Source organism: Paramisgurnus dabryanus, chromosome 13, assembly GCF_030506205.2.
Source record: "Paramisgurnus dabryanus chromosome 13, PD_genome_1.1, whole genome shotgun sequence".
NCBI lineage: Eukaryota > Metazoa > Chordata > Actinopteri > Cypriniformes > Cobitidae > Paramisgurnus > Paramisgurnus dabryanus.
The window spans coordinates 22,698,469-22,716,912 of NC_133349.1; the positions used below are offsets into that span (position 1 = coordinate 22,698,469).

The window sequence follows — 18,444 nt, forward strand, 5'->3', positions numbered from 1 at the left end:
TAATAGAATATAATATACGATCTGAGGACTATTTACATCGTAACATGTAAGGGTATATGAGATTACACTCCTGTAATTTACGTTCCGTTAAACACATGAACCCGCCTTCAAAGTTTGTATTTAAAATAGGGAGGTAGTATAATAGATAATCCAAACAGCGGCGTAGAAAATGTGACGTCCTTTAGGGATGTAACCAATCTCTCGCTCGTTCCTCCATCAGCCAATGACTTCATGGAAAATATTGATAAACAAAACATGTAGCCAATTATATAAAGAGTTCAACGATCTCTGTGTAACTTATATGTGTTTGACTAAAAGCTGCACTGCAATAACTGACAGACAGATGACGTCAAAGTACCGTGAGAGTGAGTCGAAATTAAACTACTCAGTAAGATTTCTTAAAGAGCTCTCGCGGTACTTTCGCGGTCATCCGACTGCAGCGCCGCATAAAGTCGAGCAAGCCAGTGACGCGGCTGACGTACGACGCGGCTGACTGTTATCTGTTCCGCCCTAGCTTCTTTTTGTTTTTCTTTTGTTTTGTGCGCCCGAGTTCGTTTACAGTCTGGGGAGACACACGCTGTAAGTTTGAAAAAAAAAACTTAGCAAACATGTCTGAGGAACAGGTCAGCCGCGTCACTACAGTCACGTGACTTCACGCGGTTCACAATAGAACCGAAAGAGAAGACCATGCTGAATAAAGTTGTAATTCTTGCTATTTTTGGACCAAAATTTATTTTCAATGCTTCAACACATTCTTACTGACCCACTGATGTCACATGGACTACTTTGATGATGTTTTTATTAACTTTCTGGACATGGAAACCGTACATAGATTTTCAATGGTTGGGACAAAAGCTCTTGGACTAAATCTATTGTAAAAAAAATCTTAAACTGTGTTCCGAAGATGAACGAACGTCTTTAATGACATTATTTTCATATTTGGGCAAACTATCCCTATTAAAGGAATAGTCTACTCATTTTCAATATTAAAATATGTTATTACCTTAACTAAGAAGAGTTGATACATCCCTCTATCATCTTAGTGCGTGCACGTAAGCGCTGGGGCTTTTCCTTTAAGGAGCCACGCTGTTCCCTTTGGGGGCGGGGCAAAAACACCCGCTTATCCAGTATGTAAATATACACAGAATATAAGCTGCACGCTAGAATCTCCGGAAAAACAAGACAATTTCAACTGCAAAATGTACGCTTTTAAATATACAAAAACTGCTATCTCAAACATGGAGAGGCTTCTTCGTGATCTCAACTAACAGATTCTGCAATAAAACGAAAATCACAAATTTCGAAAAAAAAAACACCTTTCTTTCTCATTTTCTCGAAAGTTGTGCTGCCGACTTGTGTCACTGGTTTTTGTGATGGGTCAAATTGCTACTTTTGACCCTGTCAGCTGGAACGAAAGTAATATAACACAAATATGAATTTTCAACATAATGCAACACTATTAGCAGCGGGACAAAAGTAACAAGTGTTACTTTCATCCTGACAGGAACTCCTCACATTTAAACCTGATGCACTTTTATTTTGAAAAACTCTGAGAAGTCAAACTTCAGGATGTGTTAGTTCAATAAATAACCTCTAGATTGACTGGTTCAGCCGAATTAGCTTGGGGAGAAACTGTCTATTACGACGATTATTAGCAGGAGCTGTTCAGATGTCTCTGTCTCTCAACAGGAGACCAGAAATAGTTGTTATTCTCTTATGTAACGGTATTAAAGAAGAACTCTTTCACTGGAGCTTTGGTCCCATCAACACCTTTTCCATGAGCTCAGTCTGTTGATTTTGATTTATGCTGTTGGGCAGCCCAACATCTGCACTGCCAAAGCAGCACCAAATCATCGATCATACAAGCAGAGTCCAAGAAGATTCAAAGTCTGTGCACCCACATCACACTGTCACCATCCTTCACATTCTCTTATTATTCTTTCGTATAAGCTTTATGTAACTCAACTCCACAGCAGGAGAAACTTAGTATCCTTCTCAATTACACAAGCTGAGCTCAGGAGGGCTCATGTGCCTCCAAAACCTTTTAAACAGCCAGCAGATTTTGGGCCTGAGCTCCGCTTGGGCTCACACACAGGGAGTGATGCTCCATGAAGCACAGATATGAGATTTCCAGAGACACAGAGCAGCTGAGTGTCATTATCTTTGCATAATAATCTCTCACAGCTAAATATATTTGTATTATGCAACAGTGAAAGTAATACGAGATGGTCTGATGATTTAAAGTGCCAGGAAAATCCAAAATTCCTAAGAACTGAAATAAAGTGATGAAATTGCATGTTAATGTGAGTCAGTTTTTATGAGGTATACTAAAGATGTTGGATATAACAAAACTGAGCACTTTTATTACTGTGAATAGGAGGCAATGCAATGCCCAATATGGCCCCTCTGGTGATGGAAGTCCCGCCTTCCAGTTGAAAGAACCAAAATCATCAATCAATAAAGACTGATAATTCACTGAGAATGGGGCTCTGAACAGAGTCGTGTGAGGCGCTTGCCAAACAGTGAGCACGTGAGTCGCCAGTGTGTCTGCAGAAACATCCTGTTATTATACAAATCCATCTATTCTTCTTTGTGTAACCTCCTTTAGACTGAAACAGTCACACACAACGGGCTGTTGGGGATCCCCTTTCAATGTGATGTCACATTGATTATGCCCCACCTATGACCACTCTTATGAGTGCGTAGTTCAACCTTCTGCCAGAGACACATGTTTTGATGTAGTCCAAAGCACAAGTGTAAGCGCTCTACCTCCTACTTTACATACGGGGAGGGGAACTGAAGCTTTCTTTGCATTTAAAGAGACACACATAAAAACAGCGTGTTTTTTATTGCAAGCAAATGGCCATGTTCAACATCGTATAATGAAAGATCTGTGGTGTATTTTAAGCTGAAACTTTACAGACACATTCTGGGGATACAAGAGACGTTATGGTACAGTTGATGTTAGGATTTAATTGTTTGTTAGTCAAAAATATGTTGTTTTATTGTGATTTTAGAGATCTGTCTTTCCCCATTCAAGTAGATAGGATTTTAGTCTTGCATGACTGAAATAACTGCCCGGAGGCATTGCAAACATGGTTGCCTATTGGCGTGACTTCCTTTGGGTAAACATAACTCGGCTTGCCTAGTAAAATGTAGTAACCCTTGATACACTACCGTTTAAAAGCTTTACAACACTTGACTGAAATGTTTCCCATGTAAGCTTAAATGTTTGAAATTACTAGACAAAAAAATATTGTGCCAACATAATAATTTCTTTCATTAGAAACTATCATTTTATTAAATATATATATATATATATATATATATATATATATATATATATATATATATATTAGAGCTGGGCATATCTAGATTAATCTCATACAAAATAAAAGTAATATTTTGCAAAACATATGAGTTTGTGCTGTGTGTAATTATTATGTATGTTTAAATACACACACATTCATGTATGTATTTAAGAAACATTTACATGTGTATATATATTTATTTATATTTTTATATATTCTAAATTATATATAAATAAAAAAACAATATTTAAATAAAACATTTCTTAAATGTATATATATATATATATATATATATATATATATATATATATATATATATATATATATATATATATATATATATATATATATATATATATATGTATGTGTGTGTGTTTAAATATACATAATATTTACACACATCACAAACTCATATATTATGCAAAAAAAGTACTTTCTAGATTAATCTATGCCCAGCCCTAATATATATAATTTTTTTTCATTATTCAGTCCATGTCAGTAATCACATAATTCTCATTGTTACATCTGTGTTATATGTGGAAAAAATATAAATCAAGAATAAGTAACTGTTGTAAAACTTTTGAGCGGTGGTGTATCGATTGTAAGGGGAGTTTGTTACCTTGCTTACTGTCCACAGTGTTGACGGCCTGGATGAGGAGAGGTGCATTGGACTCGGTGTACTCCACAAAAACCAGCAACAGCTTCAGTGCGGTTTTAACCACCAGCCGGAACTACACACACACAAAAACACACAAACACACAGGTGTAACATATACATTGTCTTTACAAAAAAATAAAATGACATTCACATAATATACAAATTTGAGTCTTCAGAAACCAAAAGAATATCTTGACGTCTTGCCTCCTTTGAATTGGGTACTAGACGGGCTATTGAATGCATGACAAATGCAGAGCAAAATGTTATTTATAGGTCAGAAAGCCTTTTTATGTTTCTTTGAATTTTACCTTTGTTTAAGATGTTTATCTTTCACCTCTGTTTCACTGCAAAAAAATGACTTTATTGTTGTCAGTAAAAATATCTAAATTCTTAATAATGCAACTGCTTAAAATTTCAAGTAAGACTAACTCAAAAAAGTGGATGCAAAAACGATGCACTATATTTTTTAAGTATCCAGCCTTTATTTTTTTCAGTGTACAATCGAATTGTTGCCAAAAAAGAGATTTTGATACGTTTTTGCAAGCAGATAGTGTGCGGGATTTTCTGAGTTTGTATCTATATTTTTGTCTAAAAACTAGACTTATTTTCTTAGGTCATTTTGCTCATCAAGAAAATACATCTTGATTTAAGAATTTTACGATATTTGTACTAAAAAACAAGACAAAAATATTTAGTAAGAAAGTCATTTTTTGCAGTATTTGATTGGCTGTAAGGTAATCATTTAATTAATCTGTCCTATTGTTCTTTATCTGCTGTCTCTGGTGTAGAATTTCACCTCTTCAGAGCCAGACATGACTCATGACTTGCACATTCCAGCTCAATGTCAATTTTTGTTTAGCCCTTTTCATCTCTACGTTTTCTTTTCTGCAAATCTGTTTAAAAACAGTCATTATATTTGCTATATAATTTTGCTATTTTGTATTTGTCGACGCTGTCACCTCAGAAACACATTTTAGCTTTGACATGTTGCATTTCATACAAACACATAAGACTGTGGTGCTGCTTAGAGAGTATCATTTTTACCGGTACTCAGTGGATAGGTAATAGGACTCAACAGAGAATCCCTTGCAAAAATAATGAACCCTTAATGGAGAAATCATCATTATCAAATCAAACATAAGTTGTTTTTGTGATCACAGACATCCTTTTATATCCATTATACTGTATGACATAGACATATATGCCCTCATGTGCTTGTGCTGCCACTAGAGGGCTGGACAGAACCAGGAGAGAAAATCAATACAGCTCAGTGTAAAACTATGACATCATCATTTGTGTACAGTTTTCATTAGCCTAAACAAAAAAATTAAATGTATGTAAAATCAATAAGTACAAATTAAAAAGAATGTGTGGCCTTCCTTTCCTTAGTGTATCAAAGTTTAAGTATTTGCATTTCATTAATTTTATTATTTATCAGAGCAGGCCTTTGCTCCATTTTATGCTCACCGGTCCACCTATTACTTAAACATCATGTGCTGAAAGATACTCAGTGATTGAAGCGTCTTTTACCTTTGATCCGACCAACGTGTAAAGCCACTCCACAGTTTCATTGTGTCTGATGAGTCCATTCATTCCATCCACATACAGCATGATCTGTCCAAGAGCTAAAAGACAGAAACAGAGAGAAATATTAACGCAAAACGGCACAATTCGAAGTATAATTCATGCCTGTACAGCAAAACAGTGTGGGATGACTTAAGAACCTCCAACGCTCCAGCTCCAAACACAAGGTGCATTGATGTGTAAGAGCATCTGCGTGTATGTTTGCATCTGCACACCAGTGATAAACTATTGTGGTCAGTGTTTCCATTGTCTTCATACAACATCATCAACTCTCCATAGCAACTCTCGGGAGGTCTGCTGGGGTCTCAGTGAGGACGAAAACTGCACATGCATACAAAGTTTAAAGCAATCAGTATACAAACTATCTGTTTGTATACTGATTGCTTTAAACTTTGTATGCATGTGCAGTTTTGAGTGGTACTCTACAGTATATGTACAGAAAAGTGCCAATCTTAACCATCTGGTACTGTGTGATATATGCACACACAAACAAATAAACACACACATAGTGAACAGACATAACCACTCTAGGATGACAAATGTCAGTAACAAGCTTTTGTGCCAAAACTACATTTCCCATCATTCTCTGGGGCAGCACGAGATAAAGTTCTAAACCAATAAGCATAAAGGTCATGACACCAAATTGAATGATTTTCCTTTTATTACTAGTGTTGAAAAGCTTCCTGTTTTGTCAGGAAGTAAAAAGGAAAAGATTATAAAAATTACGTGAACACATCACATCGTAATTAGGGTTTCCGAACCCGTAAGTAGGAGCTTCCCAGGGGGACTAGAGGGCAGCATGTGTTTAAGATCCAGTAGACAGGCAGGAGTCATAACAAACAGCTTCACAGGCTGAGCACACATACACACGGTGCAGTTTAAATACAGTATTGCTCCTCAAGCCTGAAGCCTCAGCGTGTGTGGCAGTGCTGTGGAGAAAACATTTGAGCGCCCTCGTCCACCCAAGCGTAACATGACTTCCATTTGCAGCAGGACACATAAAGATCATCATAACATGAGCTCAGGGAGCGCTGCGGGAGGCCACTAAAATCATTCAGAGGAAGAAATAAAACTGAAAGGACTAACAGATACAGAGAAACAATGCCTGAAGGTGATGTGAGCTTTAGTCCAGCTGACGAAATACTCTTTATCCTCACTGAAGATTTCATAAATTCAGTTTTACAGAGATCCTTTGTATTTTATAGACATAGATACTGACAGTAAACACACATTGAAAGACATACAGATAGAACCATCTTCTAAACACTGAAACGGTGTCTGACCTGAGGCTGACACGCACACTTCACATTAAAAAGTCTGCATGCATACACATACTGCAGACTAAGATCTTAATATGAGTCCACAATCTAAACATAAAGTTGCTGACATGGACTGCTTTATCTTCACACTGTGTCTCACCAAAGCCGTATTTAAAGAGCACCTACCACGACTTTTACATTTCCTCTGATGTGCAAGTGTGTATTATTACATGTTAATGATATGCAAAAGGTACAAAACCTAAAGTAAACGATGACGCGAGTTATCATCTCCAACGTAAATCTCTTTTCTTGGACTACAACAAACACACGGATTGTAGGCAACAGTTTTCTTCCTGGGATTGGTGATGTAGACAAGACCGACATTATCATTTCCCGCTTGGACTCACAGCCTGTACGTTAACTCCTGTTAGCATTGCATTGTGACCGAATCTTTCAAACATGGTAAGGAGCGTCACATTTCCGGCTGACGAGGTATTCAGGCCAATCACAACGCAAGATTAGCTGGCCAATCAGGGACACAGAGCTTTTCCAATCAATGAGTTTTGTAAAAAAATCAGTGCGTTTCAGGGAGACAGGGATATCTGGAGCTACAAAAATTTACTTTATGTGGAAAATGTGTTTTTTGAACTATAAATGATGGCAACACATTGTATTATACCAAATACACAAAATAACATTTTAGCAATGAAATAGGTGCCCTTTAAGAAATGGCAAGTAAAATAAAATGTGTTAAAAAATTTCACATTCCGGCACGTTTCAATGTTCAAGTTGTTCAAAACTCTAACCCGCAAATTTGTATCGTGTGAAGACAAGATATGAACATTAATGCTACTGGATGTAATGTTATGTCATTACAGTACTGTATATGTTGATATATAGGGTTGGGGCAAAGCGTGCCGCACCTGAAAAGTAAAGCCAAAAGGTCTCGGTCGCCCCCCAGTAACTGGTCCCAGTATAGGTCATAAACCCCCCCCCCCCCCCCCCCCTGTTATTCAATGGGACTTGAGACCAACTAAACAATTGAATTACACTTCAATTATCTTTTTTCCGAAGCTGGTTTCTTCCATTTACTGTAGTTTTTATCATCACGCTGATGTAAATTCAAGTGTTTGTTTTTAAAATAAGTTTGTTTTTAGTTTTTTAATGCTATAAAAACGGAGGTGTCACGTCATGATTGACAGCTGTGATATGGGCATTCTGCGAGAGCGGGGTCTTGATTTCGCCTCTTTACTTCCTGCTCACTACTGCGCAGGACTGGTCCCGAAATTGCTACTGGGCAGACTCAAGACCTAAGATGTCAGTGCCGTATCGGGCAACTGGCGGCTTCACTTTTAACCAGTGGAAGAGAGAAAATGGGCGTAGTCCATCTTTTTTTACAGTCTATGGTTGGGGCAGTCATGGCCTAGAGCAGTGCTCTCCAACATGGTCTGAGTCTGTGAGTTTTAATATTTTTATATCTGTTTGGCTTCTTTTATGTATGTTAACATTTTAAACAATCATAAAACATGTCAACAAGTAAAATAAAATAACATCAAGTAAAACAATACAAGTTGGACTATATCAAAAAAGTAGCCCACCACATTGTTTTATCCATTGTGGTAGCCCTTGCTCCCAAAAAGGTTGGAGACCCCTGGGTTAGAGAGACAGGCTTGTACCCCAAAAGTCAGTGGTTTAAGTCACATAACAAGCAAGTTGCGAATGAGTTGCCCTTGAGCACTGTGCAGAATGAGTTTGATCATAAAAATTCATCCTCTGTCAATTGCAGAAGCTTACAAGAGCCTAAAGTGGAACTATTCTGCTGGACATGCCCACATCCTGTTGTTTTTGCTCATGCCAACCTCCCTTTCAAATGCTAAGAACTATCTGTACCTAAAGTCTGTTAGGTCACCTAAAGTAAAATACACTTTATGTTTTGATCTAACTTTCATCTGACTTTGTGGAAAACCTCCTGATCAAACTATGACATTAAACCTATTTAGCATACCTGGTAGACTGGCATTTCCTGGCACCATGTGCAGCATAAAGCTCAGGATTATACCTTAAACTGTTGCTCTAATCTGGGGCCTGTAGCCCTGCCTGCTGCCAGATTTCCAGAAAGAGTGTGAGACAGAAAGAAAGAAAGAGAGAGAGAGAGGTGACCCCATCTACTGCTTCTCCCATCTTCTATTTCGTTCCTCCACATGGGAGAATGAGGAGTTATGAATGCACCTCACGCGGGCCAAGATTCCCAGGTGCGTGTGTCTGGTGTGTGTACTGTACTGTAGCTGCTGTTGAGTCTCTTCATCTTTTTTTAAATTACTGAACACATGTCTGTGACAACATTCCCCACACATTTTTTCCTACTTGAGAACAATATTGATATGGTCAGAACGACATGCTCGGTTAGACATCACACAACCTCTTGTTCACACGGTGCCGCAGTGCATCATGACTAACACATACACACACCCACACACACACACGTTTCACTCTGTATCACAGCAAACCACATCACAGAGTGTTTGTAAAGGCCTGATTAACCCTGCAGACAGGCAGTCAGGGTGTTTAGTAAAGAAGCACTGAGGTCTTTCTTCAGCACTCAGAGAAAGCAGCTGAGAGACGGCTGATGTGTGTAATGAGCTGTTCTTCATATGCTTCACAGAGCAGAACATTCCAGAACGCTCCCAACAGGATTACCGGGACGGAATAACAGAAGAGCAGAGGTAAACTGGGCTCATTCACGTCTATAAGATATAGTATGTTTAGATACAAAATACAAAGAGTTTTTGAACGGTTCAAAGGTAAATATTACTTACAATTTTAAATTTTTAAAGGTGTAATATGTTTTTAGCAGCATCTAGTGGTGAGATTGCGAATTGCAACCAACCTCAATTTTGAAGCGCAATGAGAAGCTACCACAGGACAAACATGTTGTCATCTGAGACAATGTAGGGACAAAACGTCCGTTTAGGGCTACTGTAGAAACATGATGCTGACTTCCATGTAAGGTGTATGTAGATAAAAACGGCTCATTTTAAGGTAATAAAACAATACATTTAATTTTGTAAGGTCTATACATATAGTTATGTATATCATATTGCATTTCTGTCAAGAGCTCCTTCTAAAAGTTACACAATGCACCTTTAGTTCTACATAATTCAATTTTTATATTTATTGTGTTATGCATGTGTAAATATATAGAGCTGTTGGAAAATCTCAATAAATAAACAAAAATCCTTGTTTGTTAGGACACTTGAATTAAAAGCAGACCGTAGGACACTGGTTGATCCAGTTTTGCTCTGTAGGATTGGTTGAAATACTTAACGAACAGAGCAAAATCAGGCATTTAGCTATTTTTTCTCAATCGGAAACTAAAGAGGACATTATTTCAATGGAAACAAGACAATACTCATATCAGTATTTAAAGTTGCTAAGTAGGATGTCATCTTAATGGCACAATATGTAAGATTGCTCATTTGTGTGCCATCTTAAAGGGACAGTAAGTAAGATTTTCCCCCATCTAGTGGGAAAATTGTATTTTGCATTCAAACGAACAGTGCTCTCTAGCGCCTCGCTTTTCATAGCTGCGTGTTGCAACTACGGTAGCCGTTATGTACTCATTGATCTCCTTGTCCATTTCAGCTGGTTCACATGTTCTGAATGAAAATGCGTTGTGGAAACGCGTTGGTAGGCTAGTCCTTTTTGTCCCTCTCTGCTATTATAGTTTATCAATACGGCAGAACGACATAGAAGCCTCCTTGGACTTACCAGTTCAATGTAAGTAAAGAGAAGAAGTTCTAAGCTTACAAAGAAAAGTCAGATCATTGGACACCAATGAGGACAAGAGGTAAGACATTTGCATTAAAATATCCACACATAAAACAGTTTTTTATTATTTTGTTAATTTGTGTATTCACATTATCCCAAATGCTTCCAACAACATCTGAATCCAAAGAAATTCATAATAATAGTGTAGTCGTGTTCCTTCTTTGTCACCTACAAACAGACGATGCTAAATAGCACTAAAAGTGGTTATTGGCTCGTAATCATAGAGGAACCATCTTAAGTGCTATATAGCAGCTATAAAGCACCTGTGAAGAACCATACGGGGGTCGTATAGCACCACTATAGCACCACATATGGTTCTACATACCATAATATGGTTCTACACAGGTGCTACACAGATACTTCATCGATGCTATATGGCACGCAAAAAATCACCTGCGATTCTCATGTGTTTTCATCAGTAAAGCCAGTCCGCTGATTAATAGTAAATTGCCATCACCTGCTTCCAGATGGAGCGGCATTTACTACACAGAGCTGAATTTCAAAGAAAAGCTAGGCAAAATCGGGTTCGTAATCGTGGAAAATCGCCTCCGATAATGTATGTGATTAACAATAAAGTATGCTGAGAATGATTTAAAGCAACACTGCTGAGTCGCTACCATGAAAATTTGATGTCATACGCTGATTCATTATACGGTGTTTCTAATGCATCACTTTCACGCCTGCAGCTGGTTCAGAATGCTGTTGCTAGGCTTTTAACAGGAACTAGATTTTTTTCCCATAACACCGGTTTTAGAATCCCATCGTTGGCTTCCAGTAAAATTTAGGACTCAGTATAAGCTACGGTTATAAAACTTTTTCATAATAATAATAATACATTTTATTAATAACGCACTTTACATTTTTTGAAAAAAATCTCAATGTGCTACACTTTCAAAACAAATCAACAAAGGGAAAGTCAAACAGACTCTTTTAAAATAGTAGGTTTTTAGGCCCCTTTTAAAAGCATTTCATTACATCATCCATGAACATGACAACAACTACCATCATTCCAAGCTTTGTGTCATCCAGCCTTTGTTTATGTTTTTGCAACCTCTAGCGAAAATTACATATTTAGCCTTTAATCTGAAGTTACTGTCAGAAATGTCTGTTAAGGGAGAAGTAGAAGTATTTTTACATGTAATTACTCTGGCTGGGTGGATGATGCTTAAAATTTGCTTTTCTGAAACCTACAAGCCCTTGATCATGGTTGGGTCTACAGCTGGAGATCCCGGTTTGTCTGATATCATTCCCAGTGAACGGAACTCAAAAAATCTCTTACTTTCTACTCCTCACGCTCTTTTCATCCACTTCATCTGTTTAATTTACTTGCGAAATTTGCCCTAGAACTGGGTCAGCCAACATTCAGGCCCATCTATCAGCGTGCTACATTTATTTATGTAGTGGTACAGGCCTCAAGGTCCCGTTCTATACGACAAGCAACAGAACCCTTACAGTACTGCACTCAACACGTTTCTTAATCCAGCATAACGAAATCTGGCTCGGCTACTGGTGCAGTGAAAGCCAGGTATAAAGTATTTCTTATGTTTAACCACAAAACAGAAACACTCTGGAAATGTTTCCACAATGAAAGAATGCGCTCCCCCGCATCCCAGCCGGACATGATGGCCAGTTCACCGGCGGTGGTGCTTTCAGGGAAAACTGATGACAAAGAACTTCTTCCCGTAAGCATTGACGTTCATTCAAACTTCCGTTCTCGTTTGATCGAGTTTTGATTTAGGTTCCCGGTTTCCTAATGAGACAGCTTTATTACCGGGGCACATTAAATTTCCATTAGGATTTGTTTCTGGACATTGTAAATTCAGCAGGATCTCATCATTAGGCAATCTGCCGATCCCTCTGCAAATTGCTCGTGTACCATTACCGTGGTACTGCCTAAGCTCATAACTGGTGAATCTGTGGAGGACACAAAATACACATGTGCTGATCCTGACGACCGTCCAATCACAAATGACCTGATCCAATTGGCCAATCAGGCATGCTGTTTAAATAAACTAATCAGAAAATGACCAAGTACAAAACAGTTCAATGCTTTTTTTTATTTAAATTTATGCACATATCATGACAAAACGTGTCACGTGCTGCTTGATGTATATATAGAAAATATATAAAAAAAAAATATATAATATATATATAAAAAAAAAAAAAAAAAAAAATATATATATATATATATATATATATATATATATATATATATATAAAAGATAAGTGGTATTGCTTATAAGTTGCAATTTGATAGCTCAGGATATCTGATGGGGTTCTCATATATTTTATTTAAGTAGTTTCAGATGTTTCTGCTGCAAAATAGAAACAAATGAGACTTGTTTAAGTGGTTTAAGAGTATGAAGCTGTTACATGTATAATGTAAAGGTAAAATTATTGATTTAGATCAAATAATCTGGATTTGAGAAACGTTCATATTGAAATTTCCAAAAATATTGGCATTTGATTCTAACAAATCTCTACTGAAACTCCAATAAAGACTTTTTTGAGATTTCTTGGTCTTTTTCTCAGGATAAATATCTGAGACACATGAGTTGCTTTCCTTTTATTCTCATACATGTCTAGGACAAATAATTAAGACATTAAATAGATCCAATCTGCGATTTTTCTTTCCAATGGGATGCATTGCAAATAAAAAAGCTATTATATTCCCTTAAGGAGTGGTTGAAAATAGTATGAGCCTTATTTTTGGTACTGTTTGTGGATGACTATGTTTTGGCACCCTTAATAAAGTGGAAAAACAAAGCAATCAGGAGAAAGCTTCACATCTGAACTCACTAACTTGTGTAGATTCCAAGAAATGTTGGAGACAACTGTTGGACATAATGTTTTAGGATAGCTTAAGGACAGACTGTGGTGAATCGTAACAGCACTTCACGCCATATGAAAGTACTGAGCTCTGTAAGAGGTTGTAGAAACTATTAGTCACTGGCCATATAGTGCATTGCTAACATGCACGAATCTGCCGGCTCGCAGCCATAAATCCAGGTTTATATTTTCGCTCTGAATCACTCCGACCGATAGATTGATATTCCATACAGTGGCTGACTTCATGCTTTGGTCCAGGGCCAAATGTTCTCCTGATTTACACACATGCACACACGTGCAAATGTAGACCCCATGCGCAAATAGGCGTGTAAATGTGTGAGGCCGAAGGTTCAGATTATTTCTTTCAAAGTAGCAACATATCCTTTTTTCTACACCTTCGAGGTCTTATATTAATGACCTACAAAGACTGCAACCATGAGAAACGGAGGCAGGAAACACCTGCTTGCGCTGAAATACAGTCTTATCTAAATCTGTATCTCAATTCAATACGTTATAAGTCTAGTGCGCATGTATCTATGTCAGCATTCAGAGTCTCTATTGAGCTTTATGCTTTACTGAATCTCCACAGAGCTGCGAGGAATTGTAAAGTAAAAACGTTTGGCGCATACTGTGCTGTATGTCTGGCTGTAGCTGAGGGACAAAGCAGAACATCTGGTTAAGGGTGGCTTCACTTCATGTTCAGGTTGAAGCCAGTGCTGTAAAACTCAAGATTAAAGCCTGAATCGAAGAGCATGTGCATGAAAATATTTCATATACTCATATGTTTATACCACAACAAATATTTTAAAAACTAAAACTGATGGGAGACTTTTTAAATTGCTTTACAACCACAGTTGTCTTTCCTGTGTAGATGCATTTCTCATTAAAACAAATATGGATATAAGTTGAAGGTAAAAAGTTATGTCAAAGCCATGATTGGTTACATTTTCATTCTAGGGACAATCTGATTGGACCAAAATCTGTGTAATGCAGGATGAGTAAACTACGTTTTATATTTATGACTTAAAAACAGGGTTTATCACATTTTAATACCAGTTGTTTTTAAATGTGCTATATAAAAAACTTTGTTTTTTGTGTTGTATTTATTTATTTTATATATAGAGTACATGTAGAGATCCCTAAACCTAAGCCACGTGGACTAAAAACAACAAAACTGTCATTTTGGTGTCTTAAATTACTGGATGTTAAAGTGTACCTTGACTATGAAGACTTAAATGCTTTAATACATTATATATGTCTTCTACTACTGAAACCTGTTGTTAGAAACCAATGGCGTCTGGTCAATAGGGAGCACTGAGGCACCGCCCCATTAAAGTTTGTCAGAGAGAAAAGCAACTTTAACACCAAAAAGTTAAATATATATAGAGCAAATTAGGACAAAATAAAATAATTTAGTTGTACTATTTCACTGTAAGTCATGTTATCGTTTATAAAAAAAAAATCAAAACTGAGTTTTTTATGTCTGTGTTAATGTGTGTGTCTGGGGTGCCACCCAAACGAATGTGTATGTAAGTCAGTAAACTTGTTAAAGGCGTGTGAACTTCGAGAACCGTGCAATATGAGCTGTTGGACTATATGTTGTCTACAACAGAGTAAATGCACATCAGAATCTAAATCACGTCTGGTAAGTCCTTATGACTTTCTTTTTTGTATATTTCTAATGTGCTTGTGAGGTTGCTCTAATGAACACGTAACTTTACAAAACACAGTTATATGATAAAAAAGCTTTGTTTATTGAGTATTGGACCTTTCAAACACAACTTGCTTAAATTACCGTAAACAACATAGTAAGCGGGCATCAGAATCTAAATTGCGGCTGGTAAGTCCTTATTACTAACTTTGTATATTTCTAACATTATATTACAGTTATATTATGTTGCCTGTTGGACCTTTATTAATCATTCAATGTTTTTTAGTAAATTAAAACAGTCAAACATACATGTTTAGACACGGATGTTAGGCCTACACACAAACAACAAACACACGGATTTTAGGCAAGACCGACATTATCATAATTCCTCCTGCTTCAGATTCACAGCCTGTAAGTTAACTCCTGTCAGCATTGCATTGTGAGCGAATCTTTCAAACATGGTAAGCAGCGTCACATTTCCGTCTAATGTCAGAGGTATTCAGGCCAATCATAACGTACAGATTAGCTGGCCAATCAGAGACACAGAGCTATTCAAATCGATGAGTTTTGTACCAAATTTGTGCGTTTTAGGAGGAGAGTGAAATCTGGAGCTAAAAAATAAACGGTATGTGGAAAATAATGGGGTTTTTAACCATAAACCACGCGCACACATTGTATTATACCAAATACACATAATAACATTGTTTTTTAGCAATAAAATAGGTGCCCTTTAAATATTTAATTGATTAAAAAAAACATGTAATACTCATTTTAACCTATGGAGGCCGCCATTATGTTCTGTGTGTTGTGCATTCTGGTAATAGTTGTCGTGAAATATTCCTACAGTTAACTATAGTAAATACGATTGTGAGAATGTTTTACTCCCCATTCACCTCTCAGATCGTCTTTATTTTGATCATCTTTCATTTGTATGTTTTCTCTATTGTTCATCATTTATGTTACTATCCAGATAATATTGAAAGGACTGAACAGAAGACATTGAAGTTCTTGTCATTTTAATGGCATGCAGATGACAAAACCATACAGCCAGCCACCTACTGCCTGTTTGCATTTATAACTTGTTTACCACGTTGCATTAATAGAACAGGTTTTGATTGAACACCATTTGACATAGTGTGATGTAAAAAAAAGATATTTTCAAAGTTTATTAAAACTATGACATTTGTACGTTTTTTTTTATTTCACATTCACATCTCAGTGTTAATCTCAGTGTTAATCTATTAAGCCTTACATGTGTTTATAGTCGGGGTACCTATAGTAAAGAAAACTTTAGCATATGTTCTAACATTGTCCCCTGCAGCACATATTGGAGTGCACGTGTAAATCTGTGTTTTGGTGTGGGACTGTTTGGAGTGAGACTGTCAGAATGTAGGTCAGCCAGGTGGGCCTGAACTGAAGTCAGATGGAGGTTAGACGCTTCGGATCTGCACTTCTCTACAAGTCACACGGATTTATCCGTAACCATCCGCACAGTTTCCAGCAGGGAAAACAAACTCTAACAGATGCTAGCAAAACTCCTACTGCCACACACAGTCCAGACAGTGTCACATGCTCTCGCGGGTCCTATGTATGTTTCCAATCACCACGCTCTCTTTAATCAAATCAGGAAGTTAATGGCTTTAGAGTATAATTAGAACAAACTCTTGTTGAAAGAAAACAAAAGCATAAGAGAGGAAGTTTTATTTGCACTGACGGCACATTGCTTTTCATGTTCCTCATGTTTGGCAGGAGGTTACGTGCAATTTGGCGTAATGGTAAAAAATAGAAGCCACTTCTGGTAAATACTTTTTACAAAAAATGAACTTAGACCTGCGTTAATCATCACGGCGGAAGTCTTTAATGGCTAAAGACTTAAAACAAAGTTTCTGCTTTGATGCTCTGTATATTTTCCTATCGATTCATGCTAATGCCATCTAAACCACAAACGGCTCTCAAAAAAGTGAAAACGCAGGATATTGCTTTTTTCTTTGTTTTTCGATAAGGAGCAATTTCTTTTCCAGAAGTGTGCAAAATACGATTTGAACCTTGACACAGCCCATTTAGCCACGTGTGCTGTGAGCAGTGGAGAGTCTGCAGTGCTTTGCTGTGTTTGGGTGGCTGCCCGACAGGTCTTGTTTCGTCTGTGCTCTGGTCGTGCGATTTTGAGTCTCGGGGAGAGGGGGAAACCCTTCAACACTGCTCAAAGGAGGCTTGCGCAAGAGCTGAACTCCACTAGTTGGAACTCCTCCCTTACACTGACGCTGACCTCATGAGGTCACCATTTTCTGAGGGAAGAGTTTGTCATCTCAAGTGTTCCTTAGCTCAGTTGATGGAGTATTGTGTTCCCAGCTAATAATTTCTGGTTTCCAGAAGTTTTTTGTTCTGGGACGTTCCAAGAACGTTCGTTTTCTGGTTTCCAGATTGTTATTTTTTAAGATTTGTTTTTTGTTCCGCGAGAAATATTTCTGCATGGGAGGTGGACTGTTGCAAACTCCTGCAAACCTTGAAAAAAAAGTAACTAAAGATAACTTTTAGAGAACATTTGATTAATTTTTTTTTTAAGGTTTTTAAAAATAACCACCCTGCAACATTTTGGGGAGCGTTATTTTATGACTTAAAACAAGAATAAAAAAAAACATTAGTGAAAGTTCTGTTTATGTTAAAGATATGTTTAGGTTATTTAAAAATAACCACCCTGCAATGCTCGCAAAAAAAAAAGGAACCAATGGGGAACCAAAACCTAATGTTAGGGGAACGTTCTGAGTTTGCTGGGTTAGCAGCAATATCCAGTATTTGATATTTCTAATTTACTGCACTGTAAAAAGTGAAAAGTTCAACTTAAAAAAATACTTCAACTGGTAACACTTACATTTTTTTATTTAAAGTGCTTTTTTCACTTAAACATAAGTTGAAACAACTTAATATTTTTAGTGTTACCAATTAAGTAATTTTTTTGAGTTGATCAAACTTTTACTTTTCACAGTGTGTATAGCTATACATATTTAAAATGTATAGCTTGAATGCACTGTAAGTTGTTTTGGGTAAAAATATCTGCCAATTGCATACTGTAAATTAATCTCTAGCAAGACTGGGGAAGCTTTTGGCAGCTAAAGCTTTACATTAAAGGGATAGTTCTGCCAAAAATGATATTAAACCCATGATTTACTCACCCTGAAGCCGAGATGCAAATGTCCATAATTTTTCAGACAAACACATTTTCAGTTATTTTAGAAAATGTTTTAGATCTTTCAGTTGATCAAATGTGAAGTTATGGGGTCCACGTCCTTCAAGTCCAAAAAATGTGCATCTATCCTTCACAAAATA

The 18,444-nt window shown here is 37.0% G+C and overlaps 1 protein-coding gene across 3 annotated transcripts in view; it reads right to left on the reverse strand.

Moving 5' to 3' along the window:
• fhod3b (formin homology 2 domain containing 3b) overlaps positions 1-18,444 on the reverse strand; it is a 168,849-nt gene that overhangs the window by 42,492 nt on the left and 107,913 nt on the right. For all 3 annotated transcript variants that reach the window (XM_065246000.2, XM_065245999.2, XM_065245998.2), the window contains exons 6-7: positions 5,500-5,594; positions 3,931-4,042 (exon numbers count right to left, since the gene is read on the reverse strand). In XM_065246000.2, the coding sequence (XP_065102072.2) occupies positions 3,931-4,042; positions 5,500-5,594 (207 nt within the window). The remainder of the gene's footprint in view (positions 1-3,930; positions 4,043-5,499; positions 5,595-18,444) is intronic.